Here is a 19,605-nt window from a genome sequence, read left to right on the forward strand (position 1 = left end):
TGTTGCCAGAAATTCCCAGAGCCTAGATTTGAAGGCTTCATCCAATAATACAGTATTTGCCATGAATAGGAGCAGACCAGGATGACCCTGGGCATCCATGACCAACAAAGCTGGTGCTTGCTACTGTGCTTTGCGTGCAGTGCCTGCCCAGCAGGCTACTTCTACTGATTCTATCTTATTTATTATCCTCTCAACACATCAGTGCTCTGGTTTTAAGCCAGAGATGAAAGGAAATGTGGAGCCCAGTGCCTCAGCTTTATAAAGGGGGTTTAGCTTTCTTTCCTTTTGCCTTAAAACAGATTCTGTTGCCCAGACCCTTCTAAAATCCATCTGCCATTCCACAAAAATTGGAAGCTCTTAAGAATGTTTTCTGGCAGCTCAGCCAGGGAAAGGTGTTAGGCAAAGTGATACTAATAAGTAATAGTTTTGATAAACGGTTGTGTTTTTTAAAGCCAGACTAGGACACTTCTTAGGAAGGTTCTTTTGAGATATAATTCTGGAAAGTCAAGGATAAGAATGTTAGCGTATGTATAAATGTGTGTGCATTCGACAACCACAGTTTCTCAGAGCCTCAGACAAGGAGAACAGAATGCAAATCTGTCCATGAACCTGTTCCACTTTCACAATAAATATGCCTCTCCATTTGAGATGTTTACATTTATTTGTGAAAATAAGAACAGAAAGGGAGCACATACTCTCACAATACCTCTGTAAGGCATTTTATCTTGTGTATGTATTTAATATTGTTGATTGACTATTTTTTTGATCTGGGATTTCATTAGCATAGGGAACATGTAGAGATCCTCTCCATTGATTCAGAGAAGCAACTAACCTGTAATTTACTGTCTTAGAAAATTACACAGGTACCAAGAATTTAAACGAATTTTTGTCTAGATTTTGACAGTTGTATGTGTCAGAGACAGGACCCGAAACCAGGTTGTCCTGATCGAGGTTGGATTCACTATGCACTTAGTCATGTTGCTACTGTTATTTTTATTTGTCTTTATAATGATCTTCACAACAACCTCCTAAGGCAAGTATAGCAATTTAACGTTCTTGCTTTGGAGATGGATAAAGTTATATTCAGAGAGTATAAACATTTTGGATACACAGCTAGTAAGTATCAGAGCTAGGAATCAAATCCAGGTCTCTTCACTCTAAGTCCAGTTTATTTTCCTATTTCATGATGTGTCTCCTAATGGCAGGAGAGTATAGACTTTTGCACACTGGTATGTGCCTTCTGGTAGGGGTGATGTCTACCCCATTAAAATGAGTTCTTCAAAAACAAGGATCATGTATCTTTCTTTCTCTGGACAGTGAACTTTTGGTATATCTTACTAACTTACAGACTTTTAGCCCACGCTCAAGTAACCTAATAACATTTGTCTAACTTGTCTTCAGCAGAAACAAAGAGCTATGTTTTGAAGTTTAAATAGAAAGTTGGATATGTCAGAAACCACCCACTAAATCCATCTGCCCATTTGTATTTATGATAAGAACTGGAGAGTTCAAGAACTGGAGTATCCTTGCCTAGGCTCCTGCCTTAAAATGTAATATTTCAAGACTCATCTTCTCTTTGGTGGCCTTGTTCCAGAAGGTTTCTTGCCAAAGGTACTGATAGTTCTCATTTTACTATCTTGAGTTATGGAATATCAGAGCTAGCAGGTACCACAGAGAACATCCAGATCCTTCATTTTACAGATGAAGAACCTTACAGCCCGAAAAAAAAAAAAAAAAACCCAAACCCAAACCCTTAGACTTCCTCAATGTCATCTAAGTTAAATAAATAGGAAAGCCAGGATTCAAACTCAAATTAGTTTACTGTAAATAATTTTTCCTTTCATTAAAATACCCTGTTGTCTATAAAAACGATTGACCCTAATTTAAAAGCAAAGCTAATGAATAGCAAAGAGAGATATAGAACTCGATATCCTGATTGTCTTATGCTGGAGTAACTACCCCTTTGATTTAGAGCTTAATGTAAAACAATAAAAAAATTATATTAGAGATTTTAAAATGGTGGAGACTTGTTTCCATTTTATTTTATCATGGTAGGAGGATACAAAGTCATACCATAACTTTGGGCCAGAAATCTCATTTGCTTTCAGTTCTGCACCCAGAAAGGAATGGCAAGAGGACTGCGGGACAATGAAAAATGAAGCTCTAGGCGTGGATCCAATGCGCCTTGCGGCATCTCTAGAATTTTGCATGGTGAAAAGTCGCCCCCTGAAGGGAAAGTGGAAGACAGCAGGCCGAATATAACCTAAATAAATATAACTAAAAAAAAAAACACAGCTGGGTGATGGATCTTAGCTTTTCTAGTCTGTTTCCCAACTCAAACAATTTTTTTCTGATTGGTAAAATAAGTGATTTTTCATCTGCCTTCTGCAGCTTCAGGTTGACTGAGGAATTTGAATGGTGAATGGAAACTGAAGAGGAGGAAAGCATGGGAAATCCGGAAGGGGATATTTGGAGGAGCAAAAAGAGTCATTTTTTTTAAGTGCAGGCATTTAAAAAAATAAAGACAAGTTCTGTGGACTGGAAAAACTTGTAGCAATATCCTGAAGGATATCAATTTGTGGTGGGAAACTGATCTAATCCATCACTTCCTTTATTATTGTGTCTTCTTGGGTAAGTGACAACCTCTCTGGGTGGCTTTATCTTATTGTGGGAAGACCTCTGTTGTACCTTCCAGATTCATATTCTATAATCCTTTTGCATAGGAGGAAACTGTGATTTATAGAGATGAAGCAAAAAACATTTTTTTCCTTTTTAAATATGAAACAGTTTTATTTGTTTATTTATTTAGGCAAGGCAACTGGGATTAAGCAACTTGCCCAGCGTCATATAGGTAGTAATCATTAAGCGTCTGAGGTTGAATTTGAACTTGAGTCCTCCTTTTCCAGGGCAATACTCTACCCAGTGTACCATCTGGCTGCCCCCTGTTTTTTCTTTTCAAAAAAGAGATTAAGCAAGCTTGCCTAAGATCACATAGCTAATTGGTGATAACCTGCTTAAAAGCCAGATTTCCTGGCCAGTACTTCTCCCACTACACCACTAAATTGCAGACCTTGGGCCTTTTCCTGAAGTGCTAATAATAACCAACCAACCAGTCTATTCACAGATGTATCCTATGTGGGCAAAATCATGGAGTTCCATGTTGTCTTCAAAAAACATACACATACTGCTAGATTAGCCAACAGTGGGATCATCTTCACCTGTATTGAATGAGAAGCAAAGTATCCTGTATATTTTTCCATGTCCTGAAATTCCACAACCCGACTTGAGGCTTCAGGGAGGGTAGTAAAGTAGAAAGAGTACTAGGACCGGAGTCAGCAGTTCAAATCCCATCTCTGAACATTTACTTACTATCTATGTGATTTTGGGCAAGTCAATTAACTTCCCTGGATCTCAGTTTCCTCTGTAAATTGAGGGAACTGGACTAGATGGCATCTGAGATTGTTTCCAGATCTAGATTTATTAACATTTTCCTCTAATGGTCATGAGCAGAATGGAATCCAGATTTCTTTCTAGGTCACAAACACCTTAGCACTGACCCCATTGAACATCTCTGTCTTGGGATTGACTTGATCTTGATCTAAGTAGCTTCGTGACCCAGGTCTCATCTTACTTCTGAGGTCCATAAGAAGTCAGTGGGACTCAACAAGTTTAAATAAACTTATTTTCTCTTTTATTTGTTGAATATGATTTTTTTTTTGCATGATCTCCCCAAGAAGTCTTTCTTGATATTCTGGGGAAAATGATAGTAGATAGTTTTCCTGCTAAAACCCATATAGATACAAGCAAAGTCCTTAGCCCATTTTTGCAGGATATCTGCAAATTCCCTATAGCCTTGAGAAGAACGGAACCAGAGACCCAATGAACTACTCAAATGCTCAAGTTTAATGTTGTGCAAGAAAAGATGCAGAGGGGATCAGTTAACTCAGCAAGAACTTGGCCTTTGCAAAGTCTGAGATTGGCTCTCACTGGGCTCCCTTCCTCTGGGAGAAGGTTTACAACTCATTGGGGCCATCCTCATCAGCATAGATGAGAAAGCCAGTGAATAGGCTGTCTGTCCAGTAAGGATCATAGAAGAGTCCATTCTGTTCTGAATAGAAGATCTGTAGCCATACTTCATCCCCCTCTTTCAGGGCCAGGATGGTGGACCCAGACGCCACATCATGGTTCCCAGTGTTGGCATCAAACGTCCGGATCCGGTACTGTCCGTTGTGCACCAGCCCAATGGCCAGGTGCTTGTTGGCCAGAGTGATGTCGTAGGTGAAGTAGTAGATACCAGGAAAGCCACAGACAAACTTGCCACTGGACACATTGTAATGGCCACCCTCGTTCATCAGGATCTTGTCAAACTTGATAGGTAGCCTCTCCCTGGGATAGCTCTTGGTGACGGCCACTGAGAATGCAGACCTGGCCCTGTTAGCGCCGCAGATGCAGGGTCCTGGCATCCCGGTTTCCCCCTTCTTCCCTTTGGGCCCCTTTTTCCCATTTGCACCATGTTTCCCTGGGGTTCCATTGACTCCTTTGGGGCCCCTGGGACCAGCTCGTCCGATTGCCCCTGCTTTGCCCTTTGGTCCTGGTTTCCCCGGGTTCCCTATTCGGCCCCGTGCACCTAGAATACAAAATGACATGCATCAACTTGGAGATATTCATTCATTCATTCAACAACCACTATTTGAAGACTTGGCAATCATGCTAATATGATGTTAGCTGGAATCCTAATAATAACTAGCATTTCTGTAGCACCTGGTATTATCTCACTTGTTCCTCACAATAACCTTGGGAGGTAGGTGCTATTTTTATTAGCATTTTTATTGAGGAACAGAAAATTGAAATGACTTGCCAAGAGTCACACAACCAGTAAATATCTGAGATCACATATGAGTTCAGGTCCAGAGATTTGTGGTAGTAGACGATCTCTTCTAACCTTCTCATTTCTCAGATGAGGAAGCTGAGGTCCCCAGAGGGAAAATAGCCTACCCAATAATACTGAGAATAATAGATAGAAGCACTTTCTCAAAAGTCAGTAGAGTCTCTCGAGTTACCTTCATTTAGGGCACAGGACTAGGAGGGAGTAGCAGGTATTTCTGCCTGAAACATTTGGGTATACAAAGCATGTAGTTCCCATTTATATAATGTTTATGCTTTACCGAGAGCTTTTCTCACAAAAACCCAGCAGTATTGTCACCCCCCATTTCATAGTTGGAGTTATCTGATTCCAAGACTTCTGCACTTGTCATATCTATCCATCAGTTTGAACTTTTCAAAGAGCCCATCTCTATTTTCTTCTTTTAGTCCCATTTGATCTTGACAGTGTTTATTCTAGGTAGGGCAGATATTATTGTCCCCAATGAAAAGATGGAGGAACTGAGACATCTAAAAGTTAAGGGATTTGTTTAAAATCAGTACCAAGTTAGCCTAGAATCCAACTTTATTTTCAGTCAGTGTCTTTCAGTTGACGAGTATTTATAAAAGGCCCATTATGTGCCAAGCACTAAATGTTATTTTCCTTACATCATACTGCCTCTATGTATAGATGTAAATATTTAACATTTTATTTTTAGCTAAAGGGAGATGATACTAATTTTATTTTCAGAACTTCATAACATTCTTTGAGATAAATGGAGGCATGCTGAAATATTGCAAAGCCAGAATTGGGAATCACTAGGAGGGAATAATAATATTTGTAAAATATTTTGTAAACCTATAAGCAGCAAATAATCACAAGTTATTAACTCCATCATTATTCTTTTGCCTTCTCCCTTACCTTCTTCTCCAGTTTCGCCCTTTTCTCCATCCTTCCCATCCTGACCATCTTTGCCTGGGAAGCCCATCCTGCCCACCATTCCTGAAGGTCCTGGGGCTCCTGGGAGGCCAGGGGGACCTTGGGGCCCTGGAATGCTGCAGATGAGCTTGGGGGGGTCATTCTGGAGTTCCCCTTGGGCAAAGGCGCTGAGGAGTTGGTTGGCAGCACAGGGGATAGCCCAGGCTAAGAATACACAGGAAATCATGATAGCTACCTGTAGGGAGGCAAGGAAGCCAATTAGTTTGGGGTGGTCTGCCAGATTATTAGAAGAAAGAGTTGTCCCTACTACATGGCAAATCAGGCATTTCCCCTGGGATTGGTGCCAAGGGTAGGGGACTCAGGTGGAGAAGGGAGAGGGCTGAAGGAAAAGGGAGGCACTTAACAGCTGTGGCTAAAGGAACTTACTGAGACACCTCTCATCATGAGGGACTATTGCCTCCCCACCCAGTACTCCTGCCTTCTGACTGCAGAACCTGATGTCCATGCCTTTGTTTCCATTAATCCAGACTGCTCTTAATGTGTTGGAATAATATTTAATGATAATGGACCCCGGCTTTCAGGAAGTGAGAGCTCAAAGACACTCTCAGTGAAAGGGGAAAATAATATCTGACTTCCCTTTCTCATGGGGTTATTATGAGGATGTGGAAACCACTATGCAAATATAAGTCAAAGAGTTGAGTGATATTAAAGCTAAATATCAAAAGTACTTCCTGCCTCAGAGGAAACTGTGAGAAGCTTACCACAGGAGTCAGATCTGGGACAATGTCCATCTTGCATTCAATGTCGTCACCATTATTATGACATTAGTCTTGAATCCAACTTTATTTACATTCAGTGTCTCAGTCAACAAGTATTTATAAAGGGCCTGTTATGTGCCATGCACTGTGATAAGCACTAAATGTTATTTTCTCTATATCATACTGCCTCTATGTAGAGATGTAAATATTTAAAATTTTATTTTTAGCTAAAGGAGATGATATGAATTTTATTTTCAGAGCTTCATGACATTCTTTGAAATAAATGGAGACATGCTGAAGTGTTGCAAAGCCAGGACTGGGAATTTCCAGGTGGGAATAGTAATATTCTCCCATTTGATCCTCACAATAGCCCTGTGAAGTAAGTCCTATTATTACCCATATTTTACAGATGAGAAAATGAAAACTCAGATGGTAGAAGTGGCTTGCTCAAGATCATACAGCTATAGGAGATTTGAAGCTAGATCTTTTTAACTATGAGTTTAGTGTTCTACACACTACAGCACTCTCTCTCTTTCAGTGTTTGAAATAGAGTGGATGGTCTCCAGGGGTCCTCAAACTACGGCCCACAGGCCAGATGCGGCAGCTGAGGATGATTATCCCCCTCACCCAGGGCTATGAAGTTTCTTTATTCAAAGGCCCATAAAACAAAGTTTTTATTTTTACTATAGTCGGCCCTCCAACAGTCTGAGGGACAGTGAACTGGCCCCCTATTTAAAAAGTTTGAGGACTCCTGCAAGCACTTAGCAAGAACATGATTCAACATTTCAGCAAGCTTTCCAGTTTTTGGTATTTGTTTCTTCTTAGCTCTGACACTCATTTCTCTATATAGCCCTTGATTATTCCTGTCACACAACCTTGATAGCCCTTCTCTCTGGTTCCTGGGCTTCTTTTACAGGCAGCAGAGGCTACTAAACCCCAGTAAGATTTCGGGTAAATAATTTCCCCTTCAGATCTGACATTCTATATTGTATGTGTCTTTCCCACTTGCCTCTGCATCTTGCTTTCTGATTAATTGAGTCTTCCCTATTCTGACTGGGCCCCAATATCCTAAGCAGATTTTTCAGATATTCCCTTTCATGGTGGGTAACTGCGTGAGGCTTGGAATGGGTGAGAGCTAGCAGCAACCAGTGAGGTTCACTCCTCAGCCTTCTTTACTTGGGGCTCCTTCTTTTCCTTTTTCTAGTTCTCTCTGGCTCTGGTCCCTTTCTTTTCTCATCCTCTTCACTGTAGGACCTCATGCAGGCCCCTTAACTTTGTCTGGCTGTTTTTGGCTGCAGTCTGACTCAGCAACTGCATTTTTAACTATTGAAAAGTGGAAGTGAAAAATCAATTCTTTCTATTAGCCAAAAGGTATAAAATGAAGGAGGGAAGATCCAAAAAGCAGACATGGCCACTGTCCAAACTGTGGTCATCATTAGTGTGGCAAATGGATAGGGGAGTAAATTTGGAGTCTAGGGTTCAAATCCTAATTATGGTATTTATTACAGGTATACTCTGGGCTAGAGGCAAAGTGGCATAAAATAGAGTGAGATGACCTTAGAGTCAGGGAAACTTGGGTTCAAGTCTTGGTATTGGGCAGGGGTCTCCTAGAGTTGATTTTAATTGCCTTGTGAAAACTTATTGCCACATTTTCAGTATGAGCATTTACAATCTTAAAACCAGAAAATTACAAACCAGGGTTTGATCTATTATTTTGTTGATTATCTAGATTTAAGAAAGAAGTGGAGAAAAAAAATGTTAGGACTGCAGATTAAACTTAAAAAGCATGTCAGAGGTACTGCCCCTTCTCCCCAAAAGCTGGTTGTTAAATATTTATCAATACATATCTCCGTTTCTAAGACTTTCTATTGCAAAGCAGATGCTGACCTGCATGGTAGATTCTTTAGACTAATGAAATAAAGCCCACTTTAAAAAAATAGACTTTATACTCAGGAAATTCACCTTTCTGGGCCTCAGTTTTCACATCTATAAAAGTGAAAGGATTGGTTTTGATGACTTCTTTCCTGGTGTAGATCTTGCCTCCTCATTAAGAAAGCCTTCCCCTTCTTAATTCATATGCCCTGGATCATCTATGATTCCATGTTCTCTCTGCCTATAACAGGTAAAAGAACAAATCTTTGGAGCAGGGCTGAACACTGCAACTCACTAACTTACTAGAATTTAAAAAGAGAGAGAGAGAGACAGAAACAGAAAGAAAAAAGAGACAGACAAACAGAGAAAGGAAGACTGAAAAAGACAAAGTATCTGTTTTAGCTTATTTATCTTCCTCTCTTCTGATAGTTTCCCCCTTGTTCCTGCTCAGAGAAAGAGCATACTACCTTATTTAGTTAATTACAATTCTGCTGAGACCAGTACTTCATTAACCATCTCTTTGTTTTTCATAGTTAAAAATGAAAAGAATGGTATTCTTCCTCCCTTTACCTACCCCTCTAAGTTTGCAGAGCTGTGGTCCTTTACTTTCTGAGAAGGTACCTGAAGACTATTTTCTTTAAGAGAGAGACCAGAAGGTTTAAAAATTTTAAAAAAGTATTTAATGTTTTGAAAACTAACAGTCCTAATAGCATTAGAACAGGTCCAGGGATTATTTTGGAAATTAAAATAAAGCTTGAGGTTTCTTCTTAATCTGGAAGAGGGATAAGGAATAAATAGTCTTCTTCAATACAGAATATCTTTCTCCTCAACCCTTCTCTATACTTCTCATGTGTAAGCCTCCTAATTGCTCTTCCCCCAGATCCTGTTGTTGGGACATCCTTCTCTGATGTTGTACAGCACGGCTTCTTAGGGTTTTAGGTAGTTCCAAGTTCATGGTACTTCATGGTGGCAAGTCGATTTGTGATTGCCATTTTGTTTGAACTTTTCTGGGATACTTTTCAATTAGTTTAGAACCATGGAATCTGAATTTAAGAGATCATCGATTTAGTCCATTCATTTTATAGAAAAAGAAATGAAGGCCCAAAGACAACAATCAGGTCAAATTAATTGACTGTTGCCCTGGAGAATTTAAGACATATAAGTTCTTTGGAGGTGGGGACTGTTTCTATTCATTTTGTCTTTATAACCTACTACTTAGGACTTCCCCCCCCCCCCCCCCAAATACAGGACCTTGTGATTTCAAGAATGATGAGAACTTTCTTTGAGGAAACTCCCATTGGTCAGCCCCTTTTCTGCAGTTTAATTGCCTACAGGCATTGAATTACCTGGGGGTATTTAGAAATTAAGTGATTACCAATGATAGAACTAGACTCCATGTTTTTTTGCCTTCCAGGCCATCTCCCTATCCAATGCACCAAGTAGGTGCATAACAAACTTGAATTATTATGCCAAGAACCCAAGTCTTCTCAAAGCTAGTCTGCTATTACTAGGCACTCACTACCTAATAAAGTAGGGGGAAAAGCACACAATTTGGGAGTCAGAGGACCTGTTTTCAAACCTTGGGCTTCTTGATACCATCTGCCACCTTGCTCAGCCAGCTACTTACTCTTTGTGTCTGTTTCTGTTAAACAAAGGGTACTGGATTAGATCCAAGGTCCTTTTTAGTCCTAAATCCTGTGACCTATAAAGTGTTGTTTTCCCAAAGGTTAAATTTAGGCTAACTTTGTGATTGGTTGTAGGGTCCAAGTCAGGATAAAACACAGTTCCTGTACCTCAAAAGTTTTCTTTCTAAAGATGACAAGGCAGAGAGCTGCTGACAATTTTGATACCCTACCCCAAACAACTACTGACTTGTTTTATTTTGTTTCTCCTTTTTATTTGAATTCTCTCTCAGTGTCTATTTCTCTTTCTTTCTCTTTTTTTTTGTCTCTTTCTTTCCGTGTATATGCTGAAGTGTTTGTGTTTGTGTGTGTACATTTTGAAACAATGGGGAAGATAGGAGCAGAGCTTTGGAGGGGTTCTTTACATTCTTCCCACCATGGTGACAGAAATCCTTGTTTGGTCAAATCCCAGAAATAGAATTGTGGAATCCCAGCTTGGCTAAATTCCCAAGACTCTGATTTTAAGTTTTGCTCTTTTTAAGCTTCAAGGGTCAAATACTTAATGATCCGTAAATAAACTTGAATGTTCAGAAATTAAAGGAATCAAGCTGTGAATTACATTTTTGGGGGGATGGGGCTTGGGAGTCAGAAAGTCTAGACATTGTATTTCATTTACACAAGGAACTCCCTGATGTGGAAACTCCTTTCCCTAATATAGATCAATAACTCATCTGAAAAAGTTGCCTGGGGGTACTGAGAGGTTAAAATGGCTTGCCCATGGTCACAAAGCAAATGTTAGAATCTGGACTGGAATCCAGATCTTCCCATTTCCTTGGCTTTCCTTCTATCCTCCCTCCTAAGCTGCCTTTCTAAACTGCAGGGTTTAGAATAGGGAATAGAATAATAATAATAATAAAGAATTGAAGAAGAACAGGTGCCAATGTGCACTAGTAAATGGAATTTTCTCTCCTGGAGTTCCAGTGAAATATCAGGTTCAAGCTTAAAAATTATTAATCCAGTGAAGATGATACCCTAAATCTCTAGAGTCCTTTTTAGCTATCTGAAGCTCTGAATATATGATTTATCTTTCTCTGGAGAGCAGCCCAGCCTAGAATATTTGGATTTATTCCTCAAATTCTGCAGCACTAGAGTAAGGGAGCCTGACACTTCTTTATACAAGCTTGAGAGAAAATAAGTCAAATAAACATACATTTAAAGTGAAGTCTCAAAAGAAAGTCCAACCTGAGATATTATATGGTTTCAGAAGAGTTTTAGACAAATTCTTGGACAACAGATTGATACTAGATTATTACAGCAAACTTAGATAATTATAATGACTCACTTTTCTATAAGGCTTTATGGTTTGTAAAGTGCCTTTCTCATCTTATGGGATAGATACAATGGGCAGAGTATCAGATCTAGAGTCAGGAAGGTCCATCTTCCTGAGTTAAATCTGGCCTCAGACATTTAGTGGCTGTGTGACCTTGGGTAAGGGTCACTTAATCCTGTTTGCTTTACTTTCCTTATCTGTAAAATGAGTTGGAGAAGGAAAAGGTAAACCACCCCAATATCTCTGCCAAGAAAACCCCAAATGGGGTCAAGAAGAATCAGACAAAACTGAAAAATGACTGAATGACAGCAAATAAAATAATATCTTGCTTTGTTTATAGATGAGGAAATGGAGACTCAAAGGGCTTTGAATCAAGTGACTTGCCTGTGGCATCTCTGTCCTTTGAGACTGAAACCAAGGATGACCAATTTTGTTCTCCTGCAATGGATCTTGGATAACTTTGTCACAAAAATCCTGGGTTAAAGGGACCAAAAGCCTGATCCAGTATGATAATTTTTTTATTCTTATACTTAAGAGTTCAGATGAATGGGTAGTCAGAAGGATAGGATAGAACATACTTATATTACAGATGTTGGAACTGACTCGGAAAACTATTTTGATAGGAGTAGGAATTCTTTAATGCAGAACACTCCCATATTCTTACAGAATTCCAAGAAGCAAATTAAAAACAGAGTTCTCTATTTGGGCCTCTGTTTTTTTCTCTCCTGAAATGCCAGGAGAAAACAGGAGAAATGGGATAATTCTGAGTCCTGACATCTTGGTTCACTGAGTACTTTTTATTTTCTACTTTACAAATACTACTATCCCTTCCTTTAGGAACAGATTTTAGATACTCTGGCATCCAGAGGCTGCAGGTTTTGCCAGCACTAAAATCCAGAGGAGCCATTTGCCAAGAAACAAGGGAAAACACGTTGACCTAAGCTGACATTTTATTTGCTAAATATGGAGAAAAAATAGGTCACTATGAGAAACCTAATAGCCAGAGCTCTAGGCAGAAATTGTGTACTAATGGGTTCCAGAAGTAATTACAGAACACATCAAAATGTTAGTTGTAGGGGAAGCTACTTTGAGCTGGGTCCACCTGTCCCTTACTATCTCAGTGTGATCATGGTTCAAATTCATAAATCAAGAGTTGGAAGGTGCCCCAGAGGCCATCTAATCAAGTTTTGTTTATTTTTTAATTAAAAAAAATTTTTTTATCCATGAGGAAAGTGAAGATCCAGGAGGTTAAGTTACTACAAAGTCACACAGGTATTAAGCATCAGAGATGGAATTTAAACTCAAGTTCTCTGACGCAAAAACTAGTATTCTTTCCAAATGACATACTACCTTCTATGACAGACTTGCCAATACCTTTATTGGCTATCTTTACTTCTAATTTTTTTTGTTTTTCTTTGTATCCTTAGCACTTAGAATGGTGTTGTGGGCCAGAACTTGAAACAAAGTGCTAAGTCACTGGAATTGATAGAGACAATGCTTATGTTCTTAAGTCATACCTTTAGAGTTCACACCTTTAAGAGAGTTCACATATTAGTTCACACATTAGAGTTCACACCTTTAAGAGAGTTCACACATTAGTTCACACATTAGAGTTCACACCTTTAAGAGAGTTCACATATTAGTTCACACATTAGAGTTCACACCTTTAAGAGAGTTCACACATTAGAGTTCACATCTTTAAAAAGAGTTCACACCTTTAAGAGAGTTCATATATTAGTTCGCACATTAGAGTTCACACCTTTAGAGAGCATAGAAAAGCTAGGAGCCTCAAGTAGGATTGACTTTGGGAGATTCACAAATCACAAGCCCACAAGCCCACTCTCTGGGAGGCGGAGTCAGATTCATTCCAACTTCCACCTTTGTGCTGGGCTGGAGCTTTGGATTTGGAGGAAGCTAGAGACTGAAACTGGAAGAGACAAAGGACAAGCAGCAAGAGCTCTTGGAACCAAAGAGAGATATATAGGCCTCTACTAAAGCTAACCAGGCCCCAGGAAAAGAGACAAGACTTTGAAGGACACAATAAAGGATTTGGACTTTAACTCCTGGCTGCATTTGGGGTGATTACACTGAACTGAAACTAAGGCTGCCTCCAGAAGCCCCCCAAGAAACCTGCGCCCAGAGAACATTATATTTTAGAGAAGAGAACATTACAGAATGGTGCTTGGCACACAGTGAATACACAATAAATGCTTATTGCTGTAGATATTATTATATCTAATATATGTAATATAATCTCTTTAAGTTATAAGGCATCTATAGATATTTTAAAGCCCTATCTGAATAGGGATTCTATCAACAATATGCCTGACAAATGGTTCTTCAGTCTCCATTTGAAGATCTTTTGTTTTAGGACACTCACTAGTCTTATGATTTAGCCCAATTGGAGATTTTTGTCAATTGTTATTGTTATTGTGTCTTAATTCATCCTTCCCTGGCTTCCTTTAAATCTCAACTAAAATTAAAAAAGCCTTTTCCACTTCCTCTTAATTCAAATGCCTTTCTTCTGTTAATTATTTTCTATTAATCCTGTTTATAGTTTATTTGTGCTTATTGTTTGCTTGTTGTTTCCCCCCTTAGACTGCAAGGTCCTTGAAGACAGGGTTATCTTTTATCTCTTTTTGTATCTGCAGAGTTTAGCAAAGTGTCTGGAATATATACAAGTACTTAATAAATGTTTATTGACTGATTTTCTGCAGAATATCTTTTTAATTACTCGCAAAAGCTCTTGTGTTCTTCAGACTAACTATTCTTGTTTCTTAAATAGGATTTCTTGTAACTGGGGTTGAGTTGTCTTACCATCTTGTTTGCTTTCCTTTAGACACAGTCCGGCTTGTCAATGTCCTTCCTAAAATATTAGAAGTCACAAATAAGGTCAGAGAAATTCAGAGTTGTAAGGGACTTTCCGGATCATATAGGCCAACCCTGAATAAGAATCCCTCCAGAATAGGAACATGCCAGATGAGTAATTATCAAACAACTTCTGTCTAGAAAAGTTAAATAATTTGCTCAAAGTCACATAGTAAATAACAGACGCAAAATTTGAACTCATGTTCTATTAGTACAAGTTCATCCTAGGTAAAGGTGAGGCAACCAACTTTTGAAAGCTCTCTTTGTACATGAAGGACATTTCAGTGTACTAGAGTGATGTGACCTTGGTAGCCAAGTTCTGCCTCTTTCACATTATTGGCTGTGTGATCCTGGGCAAGTCATTTAACTTTTCAAGGTCCTTGGGAACTTCTTTCTTTCTTTTTAAAAATTCAATCTTAATTTATTTTCATTTCCAAATTTTCTCCCTTATCCTCTCTTCTCTTCACTGAGAAGGCAAGAAAAATAAAATCCATTACAAATCTGTAAAGATATGCAAAACAAATTTCTGTATTAGCCATGCTCCAAAGAAAAAAAGCAAGAAAGAGAAAAGAAGGAAATTTGCTTTAATCTGCTGAGTCCTTCACCTCTCTTTCTGGAGATGGCTAGCATGTTTAGTCATGAATCTTTTGGAATTGTGATTGATCTCTGTGTTGATCAGAGTTTCTACATCTTTTAGAGTTGATTATCTTAATAATGTTGTTACTGCAACATTTTCCTCCTGGTTCTACTTATGCCTTCTGCATCATTTCATACAAGTCTTCTCCCTAGGAACTATAAGTTGCAAGATACTTGCTGATCAGTAAGAGTTCTCTATAGTGATAGAATCACAGGCAAAAAACCCCCACCAAAACTTTATCTGTACTTTCCATGGATTTGGAGATGAAAAGGACCTTCAGGGTCATCTAAGCCAAATTCATTGTGAGGAGAGAGAATGGGTATGGTACTGCATATGGAGAAGAGAAACTGGACTTTGGGGGAGGGGGGAGGAGGTGTAAAACAGGGATGAGATGAGGCAGCAAATTTTCTTTGGTATATTTGATGTGCATTCAGGTAGATGTTCTAGGAGGATTGTATGAAATCAGAGAGTACAAGAAAGGAGGGAGGTCAAAGTGACAGAGTAGTATTATTGCTAAGTTTTGTAGCTAAATGAGCATGCTTATTTAATGCTAGGATGGTGAATGGAGACATGGAGAATGGGCAAGAATAAATTTAGAGCATTATAACAATTGGATAACAATAGATACTATTTTCAATTTCTACAGCTAATTTTCTCCATTAAACTCAATAGATCTGCACAATACTATAATGCTAATATATCCAATATGAATTTTACTCTTGGCATATTGTCATTAATGATCACTTTTAAAAAGTCATTACATAGATAATGGAGAAAGCCAGATGGTCAAAAAAATAAAAACTTTCTCTCTCACTCTCTTTCTGCATATATATATGATTCTTAAATCACAATATTATAAGGAATTTAATAATTCTCCTCATCAGGACTTGTATCATTACAAAATTATTCAGAACTTAGTTCCTTTAATTTATCATCAATTAACAATCATTTACTGTAGTTTGCAATGGGCCAAGAGCTATGGTAGATAGATGCTGGGGATACAAATGCCAAAGTGAAACAATCCCTGCCTTTGAGGAATTTACTTTCTTTTGGGGAAGACAATACACGCATACATATATAGATATAGATATATAGATAGATATAGATATGTACAGAATATATACAAAAATGATTTGATTAGGGAAGGCATTTGATGCTTTTGGGTTGAGAAATTTATAAATAAATATAAAATTTTATTTTATTCACAAATAAAAAATCAATTATACAAATAAAGAGGAAGTAGAAAAGCAGGAGAGGACTTTAAGTCTTTCAGTCCGAAGTCTGGAAACATAAGTGGGAGAAAGACCATGAAAAAGAAAAGTTCAATTCTGCCAATACTTAAATCCAGTTCTTTGCTTTGAGGTGACCAGAATTTTAGGCGCTAACAACCTTACCTTGTACAATTCACTTTTTCTTTTCCTTCTTTTCCTCTTTTGTAAAATAAAAAAAGATGGACTAGATGATCTCTAATTTTCTATTGTTCTAATGGGAATTTTCAAAAGTGTGGATTTCATAGTTTCATGGAATTTAGAACTGGAAGAGAGTTTAAGGACAATATGATCCAACTCCTTTTATTACAGAAGAAGCAGGAACTCAGAAAGTTTAAATTAGTTACTCAAGGTCATATAGTAATGAGTTTTAAAAGTGGGAAGAAAATATTTTTCTAAGTCTCTTATAACCTCCTAACATCAATATGGAGTGCTTTTGTATGTTCAATAATGCAAGTGGAACTGAGGCATCAGAAGTACAGTATGCATATCCTAGTCATAAATAGGACATTTTATACCTGGGGTAAAAATAGTGTGTGTATATGTGTGCATAGGGATACTCTCATGGGAATTGTGGTTGTGTGGAGAAGTCAGTCCTAGGAGAAAGGTGCAAGGTGACAGGACTTTGGAGGTGGCAGCTTGTGCTTTTTTGGTGACATGGACTAAAAAGCCAGGTGTAAAGACACTGATCATGATGAAGACACAATATCCTAAATGTCAATGCCCTGTGGCAAAACTCTGTTTGCCTCATACTAGTTATGTCACTGTCATCTCCAAATAAGTAACTTTAGGAATTAAAAGAAAATAGACATTGGTATTGACTTGATATAATAATAATAATAATTTAGTACTTAAAGGTTTATTAAACATTTTGCAAATATTATCTCATTTGATCCTTTTAACAACTCTGTGAGACAAGTGCAATTATTATCACCTTCATTTTACAGATGAGACAGAGAATTTAAGTGACCTACTTGCTCAGGATCACACAATTAGTAAGTAAGTGTGTGAGATTGCACTTGAATTCATGTTCTCTTAACTCCAGATCCAGCATGCTACCTATTGCACCACCCTATTCTCTTTTATTTAGATTATCATTGTTTGTACATTTCTTAACGATTGATGCACCTCTGTATCGATGCTGTCTTTGAGAGGCTGTGAGCTGGTAGTGGATCTGAATGAGTCACAGGAAATGTTGAGAAATGGCATTTCTTCTCAGTCCTCAACCCACTGCCATGTGTGGGTGGGTGGTAGAGAACAAGCTGGTGTTTAAGAACATAAACCAGGGTGGTTGACTAGGACAGCTACACAAAAAGCAGTTCTTTAGGGTCTGAATCTTGTGAATAACTTACCTGGTAAGGGAGAAACTAAAAAGATGGAGATGAATTCAGCAGCTACTGCTCTAAGTCTTAGTGTGAGTTCTTGGTAGTGGTGGTGATTTTGAACAGTTGCTTGAGGAGACTCGGAGCATCCTACTCTGGTGGTCCTGCAAGCAACCTCCCACCCACAATAACTGGCAAGGATCAGAGTCCAAGACTCTTATGCAAGGCTTAAGGATTCCTGAAAGAAAAGTGAACTACTGAAGGGAGTTTGTGCAGGCAGTTGGAACCAGATGTGCATTCTACTTCAACAGCAAGGACAGCATGCTTAAAACTGACCAAAGGGACAGTGTCATCCAGTAGAAGGAATGTTAGCCCAGGCACTGGGTTCTGGTCCTGGATGATTACTATGAGTCCTTGGCAAATTGGCTTTGCTGGGTCTGACTTTCCTCGGGTACAAAATAACAGATTTGGATGATTTAATTCTCTACATCTTTTCTGGATACTCCTATTTCTGACCTCCAGGGAATCGAGCTTTAAGTAGTTGTTCTGCTTATCTCATTTCCTTGCATGTTTAACCAGTCACAGTCCCCCTCTCAGTAAGTTTAAAATTTTCCTAACAATTAAGGTCAGGACAGAGGTGCTAGCAGTTTAAAACTGTCTTCAGAACCGAGATACTTCAGTTCCTTTTCCAGTCCCTCAACCTAGACTTTCCTTAAACCTTCCCCCTCTGATGAGAGGATAAAACTGGAAGATGAGTAGTTAGGGAAGGGGGAGTCATGCTTGGTATTGGTATAAGTGAAGGGTCAAAGGTAAAGGGAGCTGACACTCACCAGGACTAATCTTTTCCAGAGGGTCCCTGGAGTCTCACGTAGCACGAAGCCTCAGGGCCCTGGCCATGGGCAAGCTGGGCTGCGACCAACAGCTCCTTTTCCACGTAGGCAGGGCTGCTGCTGAGGGCCCACAAGCTTTTGCCACGATTGCCACTGTTTCTCCAAGTCCTGACGTTCCCGGCTTCTCCCAACAACACTCACGGCTCCAGCCTCTGGCTCCTTTTGCCCAAAGCATAGTTTTCCCATCCTGTAATGGGACTGAGCTGCTTCCTTCTGGTCACGTGCCCCAGCCAATCACACACATGTGCTGGGGATTGGGGAACGTTCTCCCTTTGTTTTTGCAGTAAATTAGAAAAAGCTTCGGTGCATGTGGCAGCCAGGATTCCCCGCTCTGGGGAAACAGCCAGTGCTTCTGCCTGGGTGTATGTGCAATTTAGTATGTATGCATTTCTGTGCATATAAGTGTCTGGGCATCCCTGTCTGGGGTTGCCTGTGATTACCTGTGACTGTGAGTGAATGAGGATGTGTTTGTGTGTGTGTATGTGTGCACACACAAGGCACATCTGTCTATGAGTACGCCAGAGTGAGTTTATGTGGACAACTTGGCTTTTTATTCTCTCTCATTTCCTTCTGCCATTCCACAGACATTTAGTGTAAAGTCAAGAAGAAGGAGCAGCCAACATGGGGGCAGGACATAGCACCTATTTACAAAATCCGGCAATATGTGACATACATAAGAATGACATAGGTGAACACAGTTCCTTGAAAAGTCTTGTAATATAGCTATCATTTCTCATGGCACATAATGTGCCTTGGAATCAGTAACCAACTTCAAGCTTTCAGAATTTTGAGTTGTTTTAAATATTTCAAGCAACTCTTCATGACCCCATCTGGGGTTTTCTTGGCAAAGATACTAAAGTGGTTTCCTTTTCCAGTTCATTTGAAACTGAGTCAAAGAGAAGTAAGTGACTTGCTCAGGTCACACAGTTAGGAAGTATCTGAGTTAGAATTTGAATTCAGATCTGCCTCACTCCAGGTCCAGGGCTCCATCTACTGTGATATCTAGTTGCCCTATAAGCTTACCAAATTACTAAAACATTGTTTTTTCCCCCCAGGGTTCCCCATTACCTGTTGCTGTCCATTTACCTTTAGGGTTCTCTGCTACTGTATATCTGACCTAGGCTTTTCTCCTAAACTCTCATCCTGTTTCATAAGTTGCTTATTGGACATTTTGAACTGGATGTCTCTTAGGCATCTCTAACTTAAAATTTTCAAAATGGAACTCATTATCATTTCCA

The 19,605-nt window shown here is 39.1% G+C and overlaps 1 protein-coding gene across 2 annotated transcripts; it reads right to left on the bottom strand.

The window, feature by feature from the left end:
• Positions 1-3,880: 3,880 nt before the first annotated feature.
• Positions 3,881-18,595, bottom strand: C1QTNF2 (C1q and TNF related 2). 2 transcript variants are annotated; one of them, XM_031953622.1, is made up of 4 exons: positions 18,308-18,595; positions 14,200-14,248; positions 5,783-6,035; positions 3,881-4,627 (listed from the first exon to the last, which is right to left on the bottom strand). In XM_031953622.1, the coding sequence occupies exons 2-4, from the start codon at positions 14,200-14,202 to the stop codon at positions 4,014-4,016; spliced, it is 870 nt and encodes a 289-aa protein (XP_031809482.1). In that variant the 5' UTR covers positions 14,203-14,248; positions 18,308-18,595; the 3' UTR covers positions 3,881-4,013. The 2 variants fall into 2 exon arrangements, with proteins under 2 accessions (XP_031809482.1, XP_003756830.1); XM_003756782.3 differs by lacking the exon at positions 14,200-14,248.
• Between the last annotated feature and the right edge of the window lie 1,010 nt (positions 18,596-19,605).

This window comes from Sarcophilus harrisii, chromosome 2 (genome assembly GCF_902635505.1).
Source record: "Sarcophilus harrisii chromosome 2, mSarHar1.11, whole genome shotgun sequence".
Classification (NCBI taxonomy): domain Eukaryota; kingdom Metazoa; phylum Chordata; class Mammalia; order Dasyuromorphia; family Dasyuridae; genus Sarcophilus; species Sarcophilus harrisii.

Coding starts and splice junctions, on each gene's coding strand:
- C1QTNF2 (XM_031953622.1), bottom strand. Junction 4,628..5,782: donor GGGCGAAACTGGAGAAGAAG/GTAAGGGAGAAG, acceptor TTTGTATTCTAG/GTGCACGGGGCCGAATAGGG.